Here is a 19,514-nt window from a genome sequence, read left to right as displayed (position 1 = left end):
TCTCCTAAACAAAAGCCGTGTCACTGGGGAAAGGCAACTGTGACAACTCCATCTTTCCATTAAATTAATTATTTTTTAATGCCACACGACTCCCTAACACTTTTCTTTTACAACACCAGAATTAATGGTCCGTGATATATGCAGTAATCAGAATTATTTTAACTTTTTACAGATGTTTTCCTCCTTGATAGATCAGAATTTTTTTAGTGATTTTTCATGCACAGTCACTACAATAACATGCACTGAGAGACTGCTGCAACAGTATCTCTTTGAAGCAATAAGGTTAAATATAATTATTCCATCTAAGCCTTTGCTTTTGATCTCAGTTTCTCCTCTGGGAACTCAGAACTTTACTGTTTTCAAACAGTTTCACTACTGTTTGTTCCTTTGATTTCGTCGCATTTATATCTCAGTGACAAAAGATATACATTTTACCCGCGATCATCCTCTGTACCGTGTTGTGCTTCAGAAACCGATTTTTTTCGCAGTCTAGTCTAGGACTTTTACTGCTACATTCTCATCAGCAGTCGGCAGTAGGCAGCAAGCTGCCTATCTCAAATGTCTGTTGTATCGTATCTGAGGAGCAGCAGTCGACTTATATCCAGTGGCTTAAGTCTTTGGGGTTAGAGTACATACATATTCACAGGACATTCTTTAATACACACAAGACGTGTGTGTGTGTACTCGCCTAGTTGTACTCACCTAGTTGAGGTTGCGGGGGTCGAGTCCGAGCTCCTGGCCCCCCCTCTTCACTGATCGCTACTAGGTCACTCTCCCTGAACCGTGAGCTTTATCATACCTCTGCTTAAAGCTATGTATGGATCCTGCCTCCACTACATCGCTTCCCACACTATTCCACTTACTGACTACTCTGTGGCTGAAGAAATACTTCCTAACATACCTGTGATTCATCTGTGTCTTCAACTTCCAACTGTGTCCCCTTGTTACTGTGTCCAATCTCTGGAACATCCTGTCTTTGTCCACCTTGTCAATTTTTGTACCAATCTCTTGTGTGGAACTGTGTCAAACGCCTTCTTGCAGTCCAAGAATATGCAATCCACCCACCCCTCTCTCTCTTGTCTTACTGCTGTCACCATGTCATAGAACTCCAGTAGGTTTGTGACACAGGATTTCCCATCCCTGAAACCATGTTGGCTGCTGTTGATGAGATCATTCCTTTCTAGGTGTTCCACCACTCTTCTCCTGATAATCTTCTCCATGATTTTGCATACTATACATGTCAGTGACACTGGTCTGTAGTTTAATGCTTCATGTCTGTCTCCTTTTTTAAAGATTGGGACTACATTTGCTGTCTTCCATGCCTCGGGCAATCTCCCTGTTTCGATAGATGTATTGAATATTGTTGTTAGGGGTACACATAGCGCCTCTGCTCCCTCTCTCAATACCCATGGGGAGATGTTATCTGGCCCCATTGCCTTTGAGGTATCTAGCTCACTCAGAAGCCTCTTCACTTCTTCCTCGGTTGTGTGCACTGTGTCCAGCACATGGTGGTGTGCCCCACCTCTCTGTCTTTCTGGAGCCCCTTCTGTCTCCTCTGTGAACACTTCTTTGAATCTCTTGTTGAGTTCCTCACATACTTCACGGTCATTTCTTGTTGTCTCTCCTCCTTCCTTCCTTAGCCTGATTACCTGGTCCTTGACTGTTGTTTTCCTCCTGATGTGGCTGTACAACAGTTTCAGGTCAGATTTGACTTTCGCTGCTATGTCATTTTCATATTGTCTTTGGACCTCCCTTCTTATCTGTGCATATTCGTTTCTGGCTCTACGACTGCTCTCCTTATTCTCCTGGGTCCTTTGCCTTCTATATTTCTTCCATTCCCTAGCACACTTGGTTTTTGCCTCCCTGCACCTTTGGGTAAACCATGGGCTCGTCCTGGCTTTTTCATTATTCCTGTTATCCTTGGGTACAAACCTCTCCTCAGCCTCCTTGCATTTTGTTGCTACATATTCCATCATCTCATTAAGTGGCTTCCCTGCCAGTTCTCTGTCCCACTGAACCCCGTTCAGGAAGTTCCTCATTCCTGTGTAGTCCCCTTTCTTGTAGTTTGGCTTCATTCGTCCTGGCCTTCCTGCTTCTCCCTCCACTTGTAGCTCTACTGTGTATTCGAAGCTTAAAACCACATGGTCACTGGCCCCAAGGGGTCTTTCATATATGATGTCCTCAATATCTGCACTACTCAAGGTGAATACTAAGTCCAGCATTGCTGGTTCATCCTCTCCTCTCCTCTCTTGTAGTGTCCCTTACGTGTTGGTACATGAAGTTTTCCAGTACCACCTCCATCATCTTAGCCCTCCAGGTATCTTGGCCCCCATGCGGGTCCAAGTTCTCCCAATCGATCTCCTTGTGGTTAAAGTCACCCATGATCAGGAGCTTTGCCCTGCATGCATGAGCTCTTCTGGCCACTGTAGCCAGTGTGTCAACCATCGCTCTATTGCTCTCGTCGTACTCTTGCCTTGGCCTCCTGCTGTTCTGTGGTGGGTTATACATCACTGCTATTACCACCTTGGGACCTCCAGAGTGAAGCGTTCCCGCTATGTAATCACTTTCTTCTCTGCTGTGTGTGTGTGTGTGTGTGTGTGTGTGTGTGTGTGTGTGTGTGTGTGTGTGTGTGTGTGTGTGTGTGTGCGTGCGCGCGCGCTCACCTATTTGTGGTTGTAGGGGTTAATTCACAGCTGTTGGTTCTTCCACTTCGCTGGTCGCTACTAGATCCACACACTTCCTGTTCCGTGAGCTTTGTCGTACTCTTCTTAAAGCTATGTATAGATCCTGCCTCCACTACATCACTTCATACTGTTCCACTTCTTGACAACTCTATGGCTGAACAAATACTTCCTAACATCCCTGTGATTCATCTGAGTTTTCAGCTTCCAGTTGTGACCCTTGTTGCTGTCTCCCATCTCTGAAACATCCTGTCCCTATGAACCTTGTCTATTCCTCTTAGAATTTTATGTCGTTATCATGTCCCATCTATCTCTCCTGCCATCCAGTGTTGTCAGGTTCACTTCCTTTGACCTCTCCTCGTTGGACATACCCCTTAGCTCCTAGACTAGTCTTGTTGCAAACCTTTGCACTTTCTCTAATTTCCTGACGTGCATGACCAGGTGTGAGTTCCATTGTGGTAGTGCATACTCCAATATGGGCCTGACGTGCACGGTGTACAGTGTCTGGAACGATTCCTTACCCAGATGTTGAAACGCTATTCTTAAGTTTGCCAGGCAACCATATGTTGCAGCAGTTATTTGGCTGATGTGTGCCTCAAGAAATGTTCTCGGTAATATACTCACCCATGATCCTTTTTCCTTTCAGTGAGCTTTGCAGCCTTTATCCCCCTAGCCTGTACTCTGCGGTCTTCTTTCACCTTCTCCAATCTTTATGACTTTGTATTTGGTGGGGCTAAACTCCAGGAGCCAGTTGTTAGACCAGGCTTGAATACCGTCCAAATTCCTTTGTAGTCCCACTTGATCTTTATCCATTTGAATTCTCCGCATTATCTTCATCATCTGCAAACAGACACACCTCTGAATCTATCGTCTTTGTCAGAAACAACACCGGCCCTAGGACCGACCCTTGTGGATCTCCGCTCGTTACAGGCGTCCACTCTGACACGTCGTCACTTTCCATCACTCGTTGTTACTTTCCTGTCAGGTATTCTTTGATCCACTGCAATGCCTTTCCTGCTATTCTTGCCTGCTCTTATTGCTTTTGCACGAATCTATATGAATAACTGTGTCTGTGGCCTTCTTGAAGTCCAAGAAAATGCCGTCTACCCACCCATCTCTCTCGTGTCTTACTTCTGTCACCTTGTAAAACTCCAGTAGATTTGTGACACAGGATTTCCCCTCCCTGAAGCCGTATTGGTTATTGTGTATAATCTCATTCCGTTCTAGGCGCTCCATCAGTTTTTTCCTGATAAGTTTCTCCATGACGTTGCATACTATGCATATCAGTGATACTGGTATGTAGTTTAATACCACCTGCTTTGCTTCTTTCTTAAAGACTGGGACTTCATTTATCGTCTTCCACACCTCAAGTACTTGCCCTGTTTCGGTTGATGTTGTTAGTAGCACACACAGTGCTTCTGCTCACTCTCAGGATTCATGGAGAGATGTTGACCAGTCCTACCTCCTTTGAGGCATCTAGCCGACTTAGCAGCCTCTTCACCTCCCCCTCTGTTGCATGTAGTGTGTCTAGCACTTGTTGGTGTATCCTTCTATCCCTGTTTGCTGGAGTCATTTGTGCCTCCACTGAAAACACATACTTCTTTGTCATTTCTTGTGATCTTCCTTCCTCAGTCTGATTACCTGATCCTTGACTACTGTTTTCCTCCTGACGTGGCTGAACGACAGCTTTGGGTCGGATTTGGCTGTCGATGATATTTCATTCTCGTATTTCCAGTGGGCCTCCCTCCTTATCCATGCATATTCATTTCGGGCTCTTCGGCTAATCTCTGTTTTCCTGGGCCCTTTGTCTTCTGTTTTTTTTTTCAGTTCTCTAATGCACTTAGTTTTTGGCCTCTCTACACCTTCGGGTGAACCAAGGGCTGGTTTTCGTCTTCCCATTGTATCTGTTGCCCTTCGGTACGAATCTCTCCTTTCCTTCCTTACATTTTGTGGTCACATATTCCATCATTTCATTTACTGTTTCTCCCACCAGTTCTCTTTCCCACTGTACCTCATGCAGAATATTCCTCATGCCTGTGTAATCACCTCTTTTGTAGTTTGGTTTCTTCCATCCTACTCGTGCTGCTTCACTCTCCACTTTTAACTCTACAATGTATTCGAAGCTCAGGACATCATCATCACTAGCTCCTACGGGCATTTCATATGTGATGTCCTCAGTGTCTGAACTACTGAAGGTAAATATGATGTACAGCTTTGCTGGTTCATCCTCTCCTCTCTCTTTGATAGTGTCCCTAACATCTTGATGCATGAGGTCTTTGAGTATCACTTCTATCATCACAGCTCTCCATGTTTCTGGTCCTCTATGTGGCTCCAGGTTTTTCCAGTCAGTCTCATTGTAACTTTGCCTTACCATGTGGGTCCTTCTGGCCACCTCAGCTAGTGTGTCCACCATTGCGCTGTTGCTCTCATCATATTCTTGTCTTGGCCTCCTGCTATTCTGTGGTGGGTTGAACATAACTGCAATCACCGCCTTGGGACGTCCAGTCTGAAATATTTTTACTATGTAGTCCCTTCTCTTCTGTCAATTCATTCCATTTCCTCAAATCTCCACTGGAATTAGATGAGCAGTGCAAATTCTCCGTCCCCTTTGTTCCCTCTGTCTTTCCTCAGGATCTGATATCTGGATAGAAAGACCTCATCTGCAATCATCCTCGTGAGCTTTGTTTCAGTGAGAGCTATGATGTCTGGGGATTCCTCCATGACTCCTTTATGCTACTTCTCACATTTATTAGTTATTCTGTCTGCACTGGTGTACCATATCTTCAGCTTCTTTTCCAGTACTGTGGGCTGGGGAAAGGGGTTGGGCAGGGCAAGACCTGGAGAGATAGTATGGGGGCTGCCAGAAGGTAGGGTTTGCGGTGGGGTAGGGGCTGAGGGTACAGTGTGTGCATTGTTTTGAGTTAATTTGCTTTGCTGCAGTGGGGTTGTTGGGGTTGAGGGTCTTCTGTGGGTGGTTCTGAGGGAGGCTGTATTTGCTTTGCTGCAGTGGGGTTGTTGGGGTTGAGGGTCTTCTGTGGGTGGTTCTGAGGGAGGCTGTATTTGCTTTTCCTCCTGGGTCTGGGTTCCCCTCTCTATCTCCCTCCCTGACTCTCTCCTGCCCCTTGCATCTTTGTATCCTCTCAGTTTCTGTCTTCTTGTATTCTGTCGTGGTTGAGGTACGGCCACTGGTAATTTGATGAGCCCATTAGTTGTGCTCTCTTCTGCAGGCTCCTGTTCCGCGCTGTTTCTAACTTAAAAGTAAATTTGACTGGACGGTTTCTTCCTCTTGAGAACTCCCTCTATTCTCTAAAAATTTGTCAGCTGAGTCATGTCTTCCTCTCCCATTTTTCTCATGATATTTTCAATCCCTTCTTCCTCCGCCTGTTGTCTTTGTAAGTTGCCCATTCGCCCTGTGTGTGTACTCACCTATTTGTGATTGCAGGGGTCGATTCATAGCTCCTGGCCCCGCTTCTTCACTGATGGCTACTAGGTCCTCTCACTGCCCATGAGCTTTATCAAACCTCGTCTTAAAACTATGTATGGTTCTTGCCTCTACTACGTCACTTTCTAGGCTATTCCACTTCCTGACAACTCTGTGACTGAAGAAATACTTCCTAACATCTCTTTGACTTGTAGGAGTCTTCAACTTCCAATTGTGACCCCTTGTTTCTGTGTCCCATCTCTGGAACATCCCGTCTTTGTCGACCTTGTCAATTCCTCGCAGTATTTTATATGTCGTTATCATGTCTCTCCTGACCCTCCTGTCCTCCAGTGTCGTCAGGCCGATTTCCCTTAAACTTTCTTCGTAGGACAATCCCCTTAGCTCTGGGACTTGTCTTGTTGCAAAACTTTGCACTTTCTCTAATTTCTTAACGTGCTTGACCAGGTGTGGATTCTAAACTGGTGCTGCATATTCCAATATGGGCCTGACGTATATGGTGTACAGAGTCTTAAAGGATTCCTTACTGAGGTATCGGAACACTATTCTTAGGTTTGCCAGACGCCCGTATGCTGTGGAAGTTGTCTGATTGATGTGCACCTCAGGAGACGTGCTCGGTATTATACTCACCCCAAGATGTTTTTCGTTGAGTGAGGTTCCCAGTCTTTGGCCACCTAGACTATACTCTTGTCTGCGGCGTTCTTTGCCATTTCTCGATCTTCATGACTTTGCACTTGGCGGGATTAAATTCAAGGAGCCAGTTGCAGGACCAGGCTTGTAGCCTGTCCAAGTCTCTCTGTAGTCCTGCCTGATCCTCGACAAATTTAATTCTCATTAACTTCGCATCGTCTGCAAACAGGGACACTTCTGAGTCTATCCCTTCCGTTATGTCATTCACATACACCAAAAATAGCACAGGTCCTAGCACTGACCCCTGTGGAACCCCGCTCGTCACAGGCACCCACTCTGACACTTGTCACATACCATGACTCGTTGTTGCCTCCTTGTCAGATATTTAATGATTCATTGCAGAGCCTTTCCTTTTATGCATGCCTGATCCTCTAGCTTTTGCATTAACCTCTTGTGAGGAACTGTGTCAAAGGCCTTCTGTCAGTCCAAGAAAATGCAGGCTATCCACCCCACTCTCTCTGTTACCTTGTCATAAAACTCCAGTAGGTTTATGACAAAGGATTTTCCTTCCCTAAAACCGTGCTGATTGTCGTTTATAAGCGACAACCTCCTGATCTCCATGACTTTGCATACTCTTCGTGTCAGTAACACAGGTCTGTAGTTTAATGACTCTTGTCTGTCTTTAAAATTGGGGCTACATTTTCCATCTTCCATGCCTCAGGTAGTTGCCCAGTTTCAATGGATGTGTTGAAGATTTTTGTTAGTGGCACACACAACATCTCTGTTCCCTCTCTAAGGACCCACAGAGAGGTGTTATCTTGTCCCACCGCCTTTGAGGTATGAAGTTCACATAGCTTCTTCACCACCACCTCGGTTGTTTATTTCATCCAGCACTTGTTGGTGTACCTCCCTATTCTGAATTCCTGAGTGTGTGTGTGTGTGTGTGTGTGTGTGTGTGTACTCGCCTAATTTTACTCAGTTGTGATTGCAGGGGTCGAGACATAGCTGCTGGCCCCGGCTCTTCCTGCTAAATGAGCTTTATCATATCTCTTCTTAAAGCTGTGTATGGATCCTGCCTCCACTACATCACTCTTCAGACTGTTCTACTTCCTCGTAACTCTATGACTAAAGAAGTACTTCCTAACATCCCTGTGACTCATCCGAGTTTTCAGCTTCCAAATGTGACCCCTTGTTGCTCTGTCACATCTCTGAAACATTCTGTTCCTATTCATATTGTCAGTTCCTCTCAGTATTTTTTATGTTATCATGTGTCCCTATCCCTTTTGTCCTACAGTGATGTCAGATTGACTTCCCTTAACCTTTCCTCGTATTAGAAACCCGTCAGGTCCGGGACTAGTCTTGGTGCAAACCTTTGCATTTTCTCTAATTTCTTGATGTGTTTGACCAAGTGTGGGCTCCATACTAATACTGCATACTCCAATATGGGCCTGACGTATACGGTGTATAGTGTCGTGAACGGCTCCTCACTTAAATGTCGAAACTCTGTTCTCAGGTTTGCCAGGCGCCTGTACGCTGCAGCAGTTATTTGGTTGATGTGCGACTCAGGAGATGCGTTCGGTATGATGCTCACCCCAACATCCTTTTCCTTGAGTTTTGCAGCCTGTAACTCTTAGGCTGTACTCCATCTGCAGTATCGTTTGTCGTTCCCCAGCTTCATAACTTTGCCATTGCTGAGATTAAACTCCAGGAGCCATTTGTCAGACCAAGCTCGCAGCCTGTCCAGATTTCCTTGTAGACTTTCCTGATCCTCGTGCGCTTGTATTCTCTAAATTAGTCTCACATCGTCTACAAACAGGGACACCTCTGACTCTATCCCTTCCGTCATGTTATTCACATATAAAAGAAACAACGCCAGACCTAGGACTGACCCTAGTGGAACCCCACTCGATACATGCACGCACTCTGACACCTCGCCTCGTATTGGGACACGTTGTTTCCTTCCTGTCAGTTATTCCCTGATCCATTGCAGTGTGTGTGTGTGTGTGTGTGTGTGTGTGTGTGTGTGTGTGTGTGTGTGTGTGTGTGTGTGTGTGTGTGTGTGTGTGTGTAGCAAAAAAAATTGACGAAAACAATGATGTCATTAATTCATATCATTATACTATGATTCGGGGAATCTCAACCAAAAAATTTATGTTTAACAAATATCAACATATATGATTGTTTTAAGCAATAATTATTCTAATTTAATTTTTCATATACTTTCGTGCGATGCCTCTCAATAATAGGTTGGTATGTCTCCTAATAAACAGTATTTCCATTGAAGCAGACCTCGGAAACGAAGTCCAATATTTGACAAATGCAACAAACACAGGTACATGGTTACGGGAGTGGTGAACAACGTTCGTAAATTCCTACATTGGTTTTTAACTCTTTACATTTTCTTATTAACTAGAAAGGTGATGTATTTGCATTGACTGTATGGAGTTGATTTTAGCTGAATGAAAACTTTAGAAGTGACTTTTCTGCCTGAATCTAGTTGAAAAGTGTCAACTTTTTTTTCCTTCTATCATGTATACAAATGTCTTTATAAAATTTAGTTCATAAATTAATTTATATAATGGAAAAATTAAACGTTTTTTCTTAGAAGTAAAAATTATTTTTGTTACTAATGACTTACTTGCTACTTTGACAGAAAAGGCACAGGGCTTCTGCTGGATGCCCATCTGATTGATGGCCCAGCAGGAGAGGGCTCGGTCCTCTTGCTCATGCTTGGGATAAACATGGAGGTAGGCCGTAGCCTGGTCCAGGTAGTGGATGACTGCAGTGGTGCGCAGCACCTCCACACTGCTGTTCCACTGCCACTGTATGGCAGTGACTGGAGGAAACGAGGAGACTGTGCACGTCACCTTGATGGGTCGGTCGTATATAAAGTAGGTGGTGGGAGAGGTGCTACACTCCGGCGCATCTATAGAGAAGGTATAACGCTGTGTTAGTTTAACGTGTGAGTGATGTTAGTCTGGTACATGTGTTCAGAAAATATATTAAAATTCGAGAATAACATGTTAAGGAAGTGTGTTACTCTGACCCTTCTGTAGAGTTATTATTTCATGTGAGTATAATATATGTAGATAGCGTTAAAAAGCTCTGAAGGGGACATAGTCATTTAGTATAAACTGACGATGAAGTGTGACTTGGAGATACAACCATCAGCATCACGACGGAACAGAATCAGCCTAGCAAACTGACTTCATCGTCCATCACCTGCTGTTAGACAGACGTCACACGCAAGACCCCGCAAACTTAACGCCACCAGCGATCAGGTCTCCCGCTTCCTGTCTTCTCTGCATATGCTGTAGAACTGACAACCTTATATAGACAGTTAATAGTGGAAACTGGATATTTTCCACCTAGACAGCCGTACATAGTCTTTCCCCCTACTCCGGATACACAATAGAAATGTTCCTACAGTCATGGCAGGGAATTTTTATGCACATCACTCCACTCTCTTTAGTTGTAGCGATTTAGCGCTTCTTTTTATGATAATCTTCAGCTGCGGCGCCACCCAACCATCAGGTAATCATAAGGGAAAGCAGCTCTTCAATCTAATGGCAGCAAGAAATCTATTGTTTCAAGGTCCATACCGGGTATCCACTCCACCAAAACCCATCCTAAAAAAATCCTAGGATTTGATCCCTTCAGGGACTACCTGTTGTGTTTGAGAACCAGCCCTCAACTGCAATAAACGAGGAAGTCAGCTCCCTCTACGAAAGAATCTTGAATGCCACCCGTGCATGCTGCCAATTGACATCATCAAAGATATACCAGCAGTACAAACCAACCAGGGAAATTAAAGATAACATGAAAAATCACCAAACGGAGTGTAGGAGGCACTACCACATTTGTTATCCTGCAAGGGATGAGGAGGGAGTTAATCAGCCTAATAACCCAGCACAAAAGCAAGTTATAGAAATGTCTTGTTCTCCCAGCTAATCAATACAAACACCAGCCCGAACAGTTCTGGAGTAAAATTCGCCAGATCTTGGGGGCCAAGTCCATTCCTACTCAATACTTCACCGACGAAGACGATAAGGAAGTCTTGTCAACCTGGATGACCCGCAATTTGATGGAAGTGTAGTAGAAAATTCTCTCAGGCAATGATAGAAAATTCAACAACGGCCACTACCAGTGGGTCAACCAATGGTGTGATGACAACCGGGCAGACATCCAACCATGACACATCTCCCCTCGAAGATGAACACCCCCCTGACTAGGTCAATTACCCTAAGAGAGATGTGCCAGGTCATAGGCAGAATCACAAATAAATCGCCTGGCCCCTCAGGCATAACAGTAAAGCAAATAAGGTACCTACCCCGAAACTTCAAGATGTCTCTGGTAAATATCTATATGCCACGCTGGCCTCAGGACACTCCCCCGTGACACTTAAAACAGCAAGGATGATATTGTAAAACCCAACAGCGACAAGCATAAACCGGCGAATTTCAGACTTATCTCCTTACTTGAAGTCACTGGCAAAGTCTTTGAAAAAAAAAAAAAATTTCTAATAGGCTGAACTATTTCATGGAGTTCAGTTACCTGTTCATTGAAAAACAGTTTGGTTTTAGGATCTACAGAGGAGCCTAACACTCCATGAATATCATGTTCGATGTTCTGGACAAACAAGGCAATCTTGCCCTGACTGTAACTTGGGATGTACACAGAGCTTTGGATAGCCTTAGGTACGACGGCCTCGTATTCAAATTTGCTGACCTTCCCAGACCACAACTGGACCTTTCTCAGACTTGTATATATAACTTCTGAACAGGTAGAAGCATCATCCCCACCTTCACCTACAAAACAGCAGAGCAGTTCACACCAACAGCCGGAGTGCCATAGGGGTCGTGCCTGAGCTCTTTACGCTTCAACATATACGTAAATGAAATCCCCCAACCTGAATTCAGTGACACCATTATTACTCACTTTGCTGAAGATGTTATCCATGTAGTTTCATCCACTTCTGAAAGGGTAATAGAAAAAAAATGAATACGGAATTGTAAATAACAGCCAGCTGGGAGAAAAAATGGAGAATCACGCCCGATCCTGACATGGTCCTCATCAGCACTAACTGATATTATGCCATAATTGAAAACAATGGGGTATCTCCATCAGAGGTACACCTATCACTATCAAAAACCCGAATAAGATCCTGGTCTACAAGATCTACAGATTACACATCACACATCACCAAAAGTCCGCCTCCGTTAACTATACAGGATTAATCAGGACCCCTCTCATATCAATAACACCTATATAAGATAAGACCTATGCTTGAATATCCTTGTGTGCCATGTCACTAGCAACAAAAACCAACATGTTACAGCTGCAAAGAGTCCAGAACAAAGGACTCCGCTTTACCACAGGCACTAGACTGACTGAAGGACAGAAACAGAATGAAAAGTCAGTATATGAACAGGTGATCGATGCAATAGATGTTAGGCTGAACAAAGTAGAGACAAATTCTTCTCATCTATAGAAAAGCCTTAATCAGTAGCTCAGTCATTAATTCAAATATTGAGTAAACAGCAGTCGAAGCTGACAATGTCTGTCGGTTCACTTAATTTTTTTTTTTGTGGCTGGAATTCTTGGATGAATTTCGTTCTCATATAATGATCGCATAATTGTTTGGGTCCGACACTTCAAGCTGCAGACGATCTTTTATAGTGACTGCATTGGTAAATGGGTGACACTGGGGGTCGTTTAGCAATCTTTGGTTGTCAGAGGTATTAAGGTTCCTTGCCGAACCTTGTCTGGACCAGTCCTCCTCCTCACTCTTAAACCAGCCCTATACAGTTACTCTAGAAAGTTCAAGTTCTGTTGCAATTACCAGCATGAAGACGCCACTTTCACTCAATGTAATTCTATCCTGCTAAGCAATATTTTCTTGCAGCGTTCCATTGTTAGTCTTAGTTGATTGTGATCCATAGTTCCTCGCCCAAAACCATTATAAAAACTTTCTTCCACTAAAGGTGGAACAGAATTGATAGCACATGCAGGTCTCCTTTGATAAATTAGACACATGTGCAACTCTTGGGTATCTTTATTGAGGAAACGTTTCGCCACACAGTGGCTTCATCAATCCAAGATTGATGGACTGACCACATCGACTCAAGGTTGAGGGACTGATTACCTCATTCTCCTGTTCTTCAAGATTCTCCTTTGTATGGACTGATGAAGCCACTGTGTGGCGAAACGTTTCCTCAATAAAGATACCCAAGAGTTGCACATGTGTCTAATTTATCAACATGTCGGTTCTCTGAACCATTCATCTACAGGTCTCCTTTAATGTGTTCACCAAGGTTTTATTTTTCATTAAGGAAATTATCATTATCTTAGGAGTCCAGTAGACCTTCAGCAGTGCTCCTCCAGTTTCGTGTTAGAATTTGTTTTTGTTGGCATTAATATGTATTGCAATGTTGGCTGACACCTCACGAAGTAGTTTCTCTCATACATTACGACCTGCATAACGAGAGCCACAAAGTTTTGCAATTGCCCTATGTTTTAAAATTATATTCAGATATAATGTAGGAATGAATTGGTTCAGCATCTGAGTTGTGTGTGTGTGAAAGAGAGAGATAATGTACTGGTGCAGCAACTGGGTTATCTCGGTTGTCCGACTTAACCAACGCTTGCACCATACTCCGTAAAAGGAATAACCATGTCAACGCTTGCACCATACTCCGTAAAAGGAATAACCATGTCATGAACTTCGAAAATGCCATGCTTGGCATCAAGGAATCAGATATCTATCGCAAGCCCTCTCAACAGCTCTCATCGCTACTACCAACACCATCGCTCAATACTCAGGCAGTTTTATGATTGCGGAAATACTTGCCAAAGAAGTCCAACTTCAACAGAAAACGAGCATCATGTAGATGCAGTCTAGACGATGGAATCACAACAACTAAGCTCACCCACTATATACTTCTATTTTCTTTACTATACTGAAACACTGGTTAGAGAAACATTAATAAATGTCTTAGTTATTGTTGAGTGTTTTTTTTACATGCCTGTCGGTGTTAATCACCATTTGACATACAAAGTTTCGAGAACGCTCATCGTTCGGATGTAATCGCCATTGTTTAGACATTTTCCATCAACTGGACTCCTGAAAAATTTTGCTAGAATTGCTGGCTGCAACTCACGGGTGCAAACAGGCAACACCGTTTGCTTTTCAATAGTGTGTATGTCCAGTTCGTTGACGTTGCCATTTCTAATCACCTGGAAACGATGTTCTTCGAACTGTGCATAAATCCTAGTACCTCTGTACTAGTATGTGCAATGTACAGACCTAAATGGCAACAAGCAGACCCCATCAACTTTCTAATGGAAAAATGTGAACTCCCTACTGCTTCAACACAAATGTCAACATATTACAGTTATTGGTGACATCAGCCTGACGAACTCCTTGAAGTATTTTTCACTGAAAACTTTGATGACTTCCCTACTCACATCTCTGGCTCGTCCCTTGACCCAGTGGTGAAAGATATCTGATGGCGCTGTCACTTGCAAGCTCCTTGGCTGTGTTGGATCGCCTGTTCACAAAGCTGTCTTTACGATACTGAAGGTTCCAAGAGAAAGAGATGAAGAATCACTCAACCTAGTTGTGGAAAAGAGTAAACCGGCTATGAAAAACCACGTAGTAAATCTTGCAAACAAAGCGGCAAGAAAGCAGCACCTCGACATATCTCGCACCTGCTTGCTAATAGAGGCTGCAAGGCTCTGAACGAGTTACAAGTGCACTCACGCCTTGAACATGCTTCACTTTCATGCACTGCCTGCATCCCATCTTATCTACGACAAACCGTACCATGGGTGGGGCTTGAACTCGTGGCTAGTGAGTCGTAAAACTCCAGACAGACACGTTAGCAACTGGCTACAGCAAGATTCATCCAACTAGGTATATTTATATACCATAGGAAGGTTAGCATAGGCACCACCGTGACCACAAATGCAAGTTTTTACAGATGAATCTCGCTCCAGCGTGGCCGTGACGAACTTTAGCTCAAGTCCCCTCAAAGCCGTCCTCGTGACTCGCAAAATCGTAATGACACAATTGCAAACAAACCATATCACGGGTGGGGCTTGAACCTTTAGTTAGTGAATCGTAAAACATCAAACCGATGCGTCAGCCACTGGGCCAACTGGCTACAATAAGATTCATCCAGCTAGGTATATTTATACACCATAGGAAGGTTAGCATAGGCACCACTGTGACCACAAATGCAATCGTGTCATTACGATTTCTTGAGTCATGAGAACAGCTTTGAGGGGGACTTGAGCTAGAGTTCGTCACGGCAACGCTGGAGGGAGATTCATCTGTAAAATCTTGCATTTGAGTCACAGTGGTGCCTTGGCTAACCTTCCTATGGTATATAAATATACCTAGTTGGATTAATCTTATTGTAGCCAGCTGGCCCAGTGACTAACGCGTCGGTTTCGAGTTACACGACTCATTAGCCGCGAGTTCAATCCCCACCCGTGGTATGGTTTGTTTGCAATCGTGTCATTACGATTTCGTGAGTCATCTACGACTTTTTGGTAGAAAAGAGGACAGAGCAAGACGACTCATCTCTCGTCCGGATCCGACCTGAAAAGATTTTCCATTTCGGCAGAGCCTTCAACACCGGAGGGATGTAGGTGTACCATTATGTTCAAGGCCAGTGTTGTCAGGGTGCCACACTTGGCTCACCCTCGCGGACAGTGAGAAGACAGCATCTACACAAAAAAATGGGCAACGAACAGCAACTACACTCTGGCTGTACCCTTCTCAAAAACATCATTTCATCAGTGATCATTTATTCCTAAAACAACTGCAGTCTAGAACGTATTCATTCAGCATAATGACTTCAATGAAATAGACCAAATGAAATCGCTGGCCTGCAGATGGTTCCAACTGCATCCTATTCTCTGTTTGTATGTCTCACAACAATAAAAATGGCTTTCAAATTATGAGGTTGGTAGTAGCTGTTAACTTGTCAATGAAGGTAGGATCTCTTAACCTAACGTTGTAGAACCTTTGTGTGAATAAGAGACAGACAGACAGAGTATTATCATAGTAAAATAGTATATCACACACTAATACAACTATTCATAAGGAGTCTCATTAAGGCCATATATAAATTGTTTGCGATCAGTCAAGAACACATTAAAATGCGAAATAAAGTAAACTCTGAATGTATACACACTGAGACATACACCTCTGGGTGTATATATCCTATACATACTGTATAACTGGAGCTTAATCAACTAATATTACACACAGTTATCTGAAAATCACCTACCAGTCATCGCCTCTTGTTACAAGGCTAATTGTATAGACACAAGTATTTATTCAAAATCAAATACGAGGAATTACCACACGTCTCCAATGGTCCTCATTAATCTCATCATCAGTGTGCCAACTGTACTTCAGTGATCAGTGAGTATAAGGCCAAAAATACAACAACCCCTCTACTAATAAAAATATGAAGGCTCTCAAGGTCGACGATCCACAGATTAGACATACTGACTGTGCCTTCCGTAACAATGATAGGGAGGTGAGACATAAGGTGTGTTTTCGTTAAGCTGGTGTTAGTAACAAAGTCAACATATTGTGTATAATAATGTCAGATATGTAATAGGAACAAGCCCATTGTCTGTTTCTATTTTGAGGGGACACAATATTGTGATGGGCAAGAGACAAGAGCTGCTATTTAAGTACAGGTGAGCTATAAAGTAGATTTAATTATATCTAAGGGAGGGATCCCGATCACGTGTGGCAATTTGCCAAGAAGAGGAGTAGTGAATGAATGTCTAGGGCAACTGGTGTAAACTGTTGCCTAAACAAGTAATACAAAAGGACTTGCAATTTCATTCATGGACAATTAACATGATTTGTATGGCAAACAAAATGAATAATATGGAAGGGGTTCATCTCTGAAGCAGGAGTGGCAGCATTAACCAAGTCTTTGATGGAGCTTTAAGCTGATAGAGGATACCTACTGCAGTGCGTCGCAGCAGTAGATATGGAAATAAAAACTGCTAATATTCCTCAGGAAAATGTTAAAAAACATTATAGTTCATCATATAGTTACTAATAAAAGCATAGGTATTGGTCATGAAAGAGACAATGGAGGGAGGCGAAGACTAACTCCCTTAAAGTACTGATAATAGGAGCGCTACAAAACTAATTGCAATTGCAAGAAGAATAGATAATAGTACAGTAACAGAGACTTGGTGCAGCTTGAAAGACAAAGACATGCCTGCTGAATGTCTCGTGCAAAGATGCAAGTTATTCCTCAGTGACGAGGTCAACAGGAAGATTGATGGAGGGGCGATGTACCATGTCAGGGAAATTTTATACTGTTGCAGCAGACCAGATATAAATGTGGAAGCGATGGACACTGAATCTATTTGGATCAAGTTTCTCGTGGGACGCGATGAGTTGATCTTGGGTGTTGTCTACAGACGCCAAAACATAGATAAGGAACTTCTATAGGGCGAAATAATTGAGGCAGAGATACTAAAATGCTGTTTTAGTGAGAGATACCATCTTTAGCCAAGTTGACCGGAGCAATATGTGAGGAAATTTTGAATCTGGCGGCTTCATAGATATAATGCAGAATTGTCTGTAACAGAACATAGAGAAAATAATCTGCCTGACTTGATTCTCGCAAAGAAGAAATCTCTGGTTAATAATCTTGAGGCTACTGATGAACCTAGAGAAAGCGATTTCAATATATCTTGGAATTACTTTAACTCTAAGAAAGTCATGATCCCTGATTTCCATGCATTGAATTTTATGAGCCAATTTTTTCACGCTCTAGTTCCGATACCCAGTACAACAATTGTAATCCCATTCAGTTCTTGAAAAATATGTTAATATTGACATATTTAATATTTTTACATAATATTTAATAAAAAGACAAGATAAACATTAATGAGACTTTTGAGTCTGCTTTGATTTCGTCAAGCTTGTGATGTCTGGGGTTAAATTAGTCACTGAGAGCAGCAGAAGATTCTTCAAATATGAATAAGTCAGTCGTAACCTCAGTTTATTTTTAACCAATTTTATGGATGGAAATGCTTGTTCGCATCCAAAACGACAGATATAACTCTGGGCAAATTTTCTTAGTTATAATATTATTATTAATAAAAGTATATTTCTACAAGTGCATGTACAAGGTATACAGGCCTAGCTAACGTCAGTGATACGTTGGAAAATGTTTACATGATAATGATCGCCAAAAACTAATTGTCAAAAGCTTTTGGGACTGAGGGAAGCTCATATTTCATTTTCAGTGATGTATTTGTTTTCAAATTAGTAAGTTTCATTTGTATGTTACTAGCCATCGTCAGGACTTTCAGATCGCTGAGATGGCTGGTAACATCAGCTGAAAAGGCTTAATCAAAAAGTCATTCGTTATCACATAAAAGGGCTCTTTCCTCAGGCAGCTCATTCTTCTCGTCTATTTTTTCAGTTTCCAAAATCTACTGAGACCCTGTCCTCTAGAAAGCCAGCGCATCTCACAATGAAAGATGAGATCACCCTATTCCAAATCTAACAATTCACAATATTCTCTGAATTCTCTTACTCTAATCTTATTCACGTATTTCACAACCGGCAGCATAACATGCTGTAAATTTTAAGTTTTTCCACACAGTGACTCTTGGTGTATAATGCAGTGATATTTTAGTAGAGTACGACCTAAATAAATATGAGTTAAAGTTACAGTCCCAGCTGTTTTACCTATCATTGACGGTGGTCCGTCAATAAATATACTGATGAGTTTACTAGAATCTAGAGACACATTTTCTAGACATCACTTTACTTTGTCAGATATGTCTTGTTTTTCCATGAAGTGACTCAAGACCCATAAGATCTTCCAAGATGTTAAAATTATCATCAATTCCTCTTACACAAACGCTTAACAGGGCTACATCACATATGTTAGCAGAATCGTTCAAAGCTAAAGAAAAAGTACAATCATGGGTAAGTCTTCCAGTTGTTCAGATGCATCATGGGAAAATTCTTAGGTGCGTCTTGTAACTGTTTGCTTTGACACAACGATTTCGTCAACTTTTCTTTTAATATTTTTACCACCAAGACATCTTGCAAATATTTGGAGACAAGGCTTAATAATTTCTTCTCCATTAGAGAAAGGTTTCCGTTATTTAGCCAACACAAAGGCAATTACGTAGGATGCTTCCGTCATCGCCAAACTTTCATAACTTCTTTTAACAAATATATTTCGTCTTCTTTTCATTTCATCATTTTTCGATGCACAGCACAAGCGAAAATCAAAGCGGTCCTCCTCCCATTGATTCAATTTGTAGGCTAACCATTAAGAGCATATTTTTTTACGTGATAAAGCAAAACAGTTTAGATGTTTACAATCAGCAGCCCAAGAATATGTAAGATCACAACCATGAATAATAATAAAAATTAAAAACATTCCAAATGCAGAACAGCGTTATTTATTACTGAAGGTGCACATTTTACAACCATCCCTGGTGATTTTCCCGCAGTTAATTGACTTTAATAAAGTCTGCTAAATGTGTTGGGGTCGCTGGGCGATCCAAGAAAGGTGTCCTCATATCGCATAACCCTAACCTCTGCCTCGTTGAATGCAATTAGAATACATACTGCACTTCAGCAGATATCTCTGGTTCACTTCAGTAATAATACTGAAGATCTGTAGCGAATCAGATCAGGCCAATATTTTAATATCTCCAGTAAAATGAAAACTTAGGAGTCGCACACCCAT

The 19,514-nt window shown here is 42.5% G+C and overlaps 1 protein-coding gene across 1 annotated transcript in view; it reads right to left on the bottom strand.

The window, feature by feature from the left end:
• LOC128696187 (protein turtle homolog B-like) overlaps positions 1–19,514 on the bottom strand; it is a 604,082-nt gene that overhangs the window by 12,200 nt on the left and 572,368 nt on the right. The window contains exon 10 of the mRNA XM_070094868.1: positions 9,389–9,676. Within this exon, the coding sequence (XP_069950969.1) occupies positions 9,389–9,676 (288 nt within the window). The remainder of the gene's footprint in view (positions 1–9,388; positions 9,677–19,514) is intronic.

This window comes from Cherax quadricarinatus, chromosome 48 (genome assembly GCF_038502225.1).
Source record: "Cherax quadricarinatus isolate ZL_2023a chromosome 48, ASM3850222v1, whole genome shotgun sequence".
Taxonomy (NCBI): Eukaryota; Metazoa; Arthropoda; class Malacostraca; order Decapoda; family Parastacidae; genus Cherax; species Cherax quadricarinatus.
The sequence above is the reverse complement of the archived record's forward strand: the minus strand, read 5'-3'. Positions and strand labels throughout refer to the sequence as shown.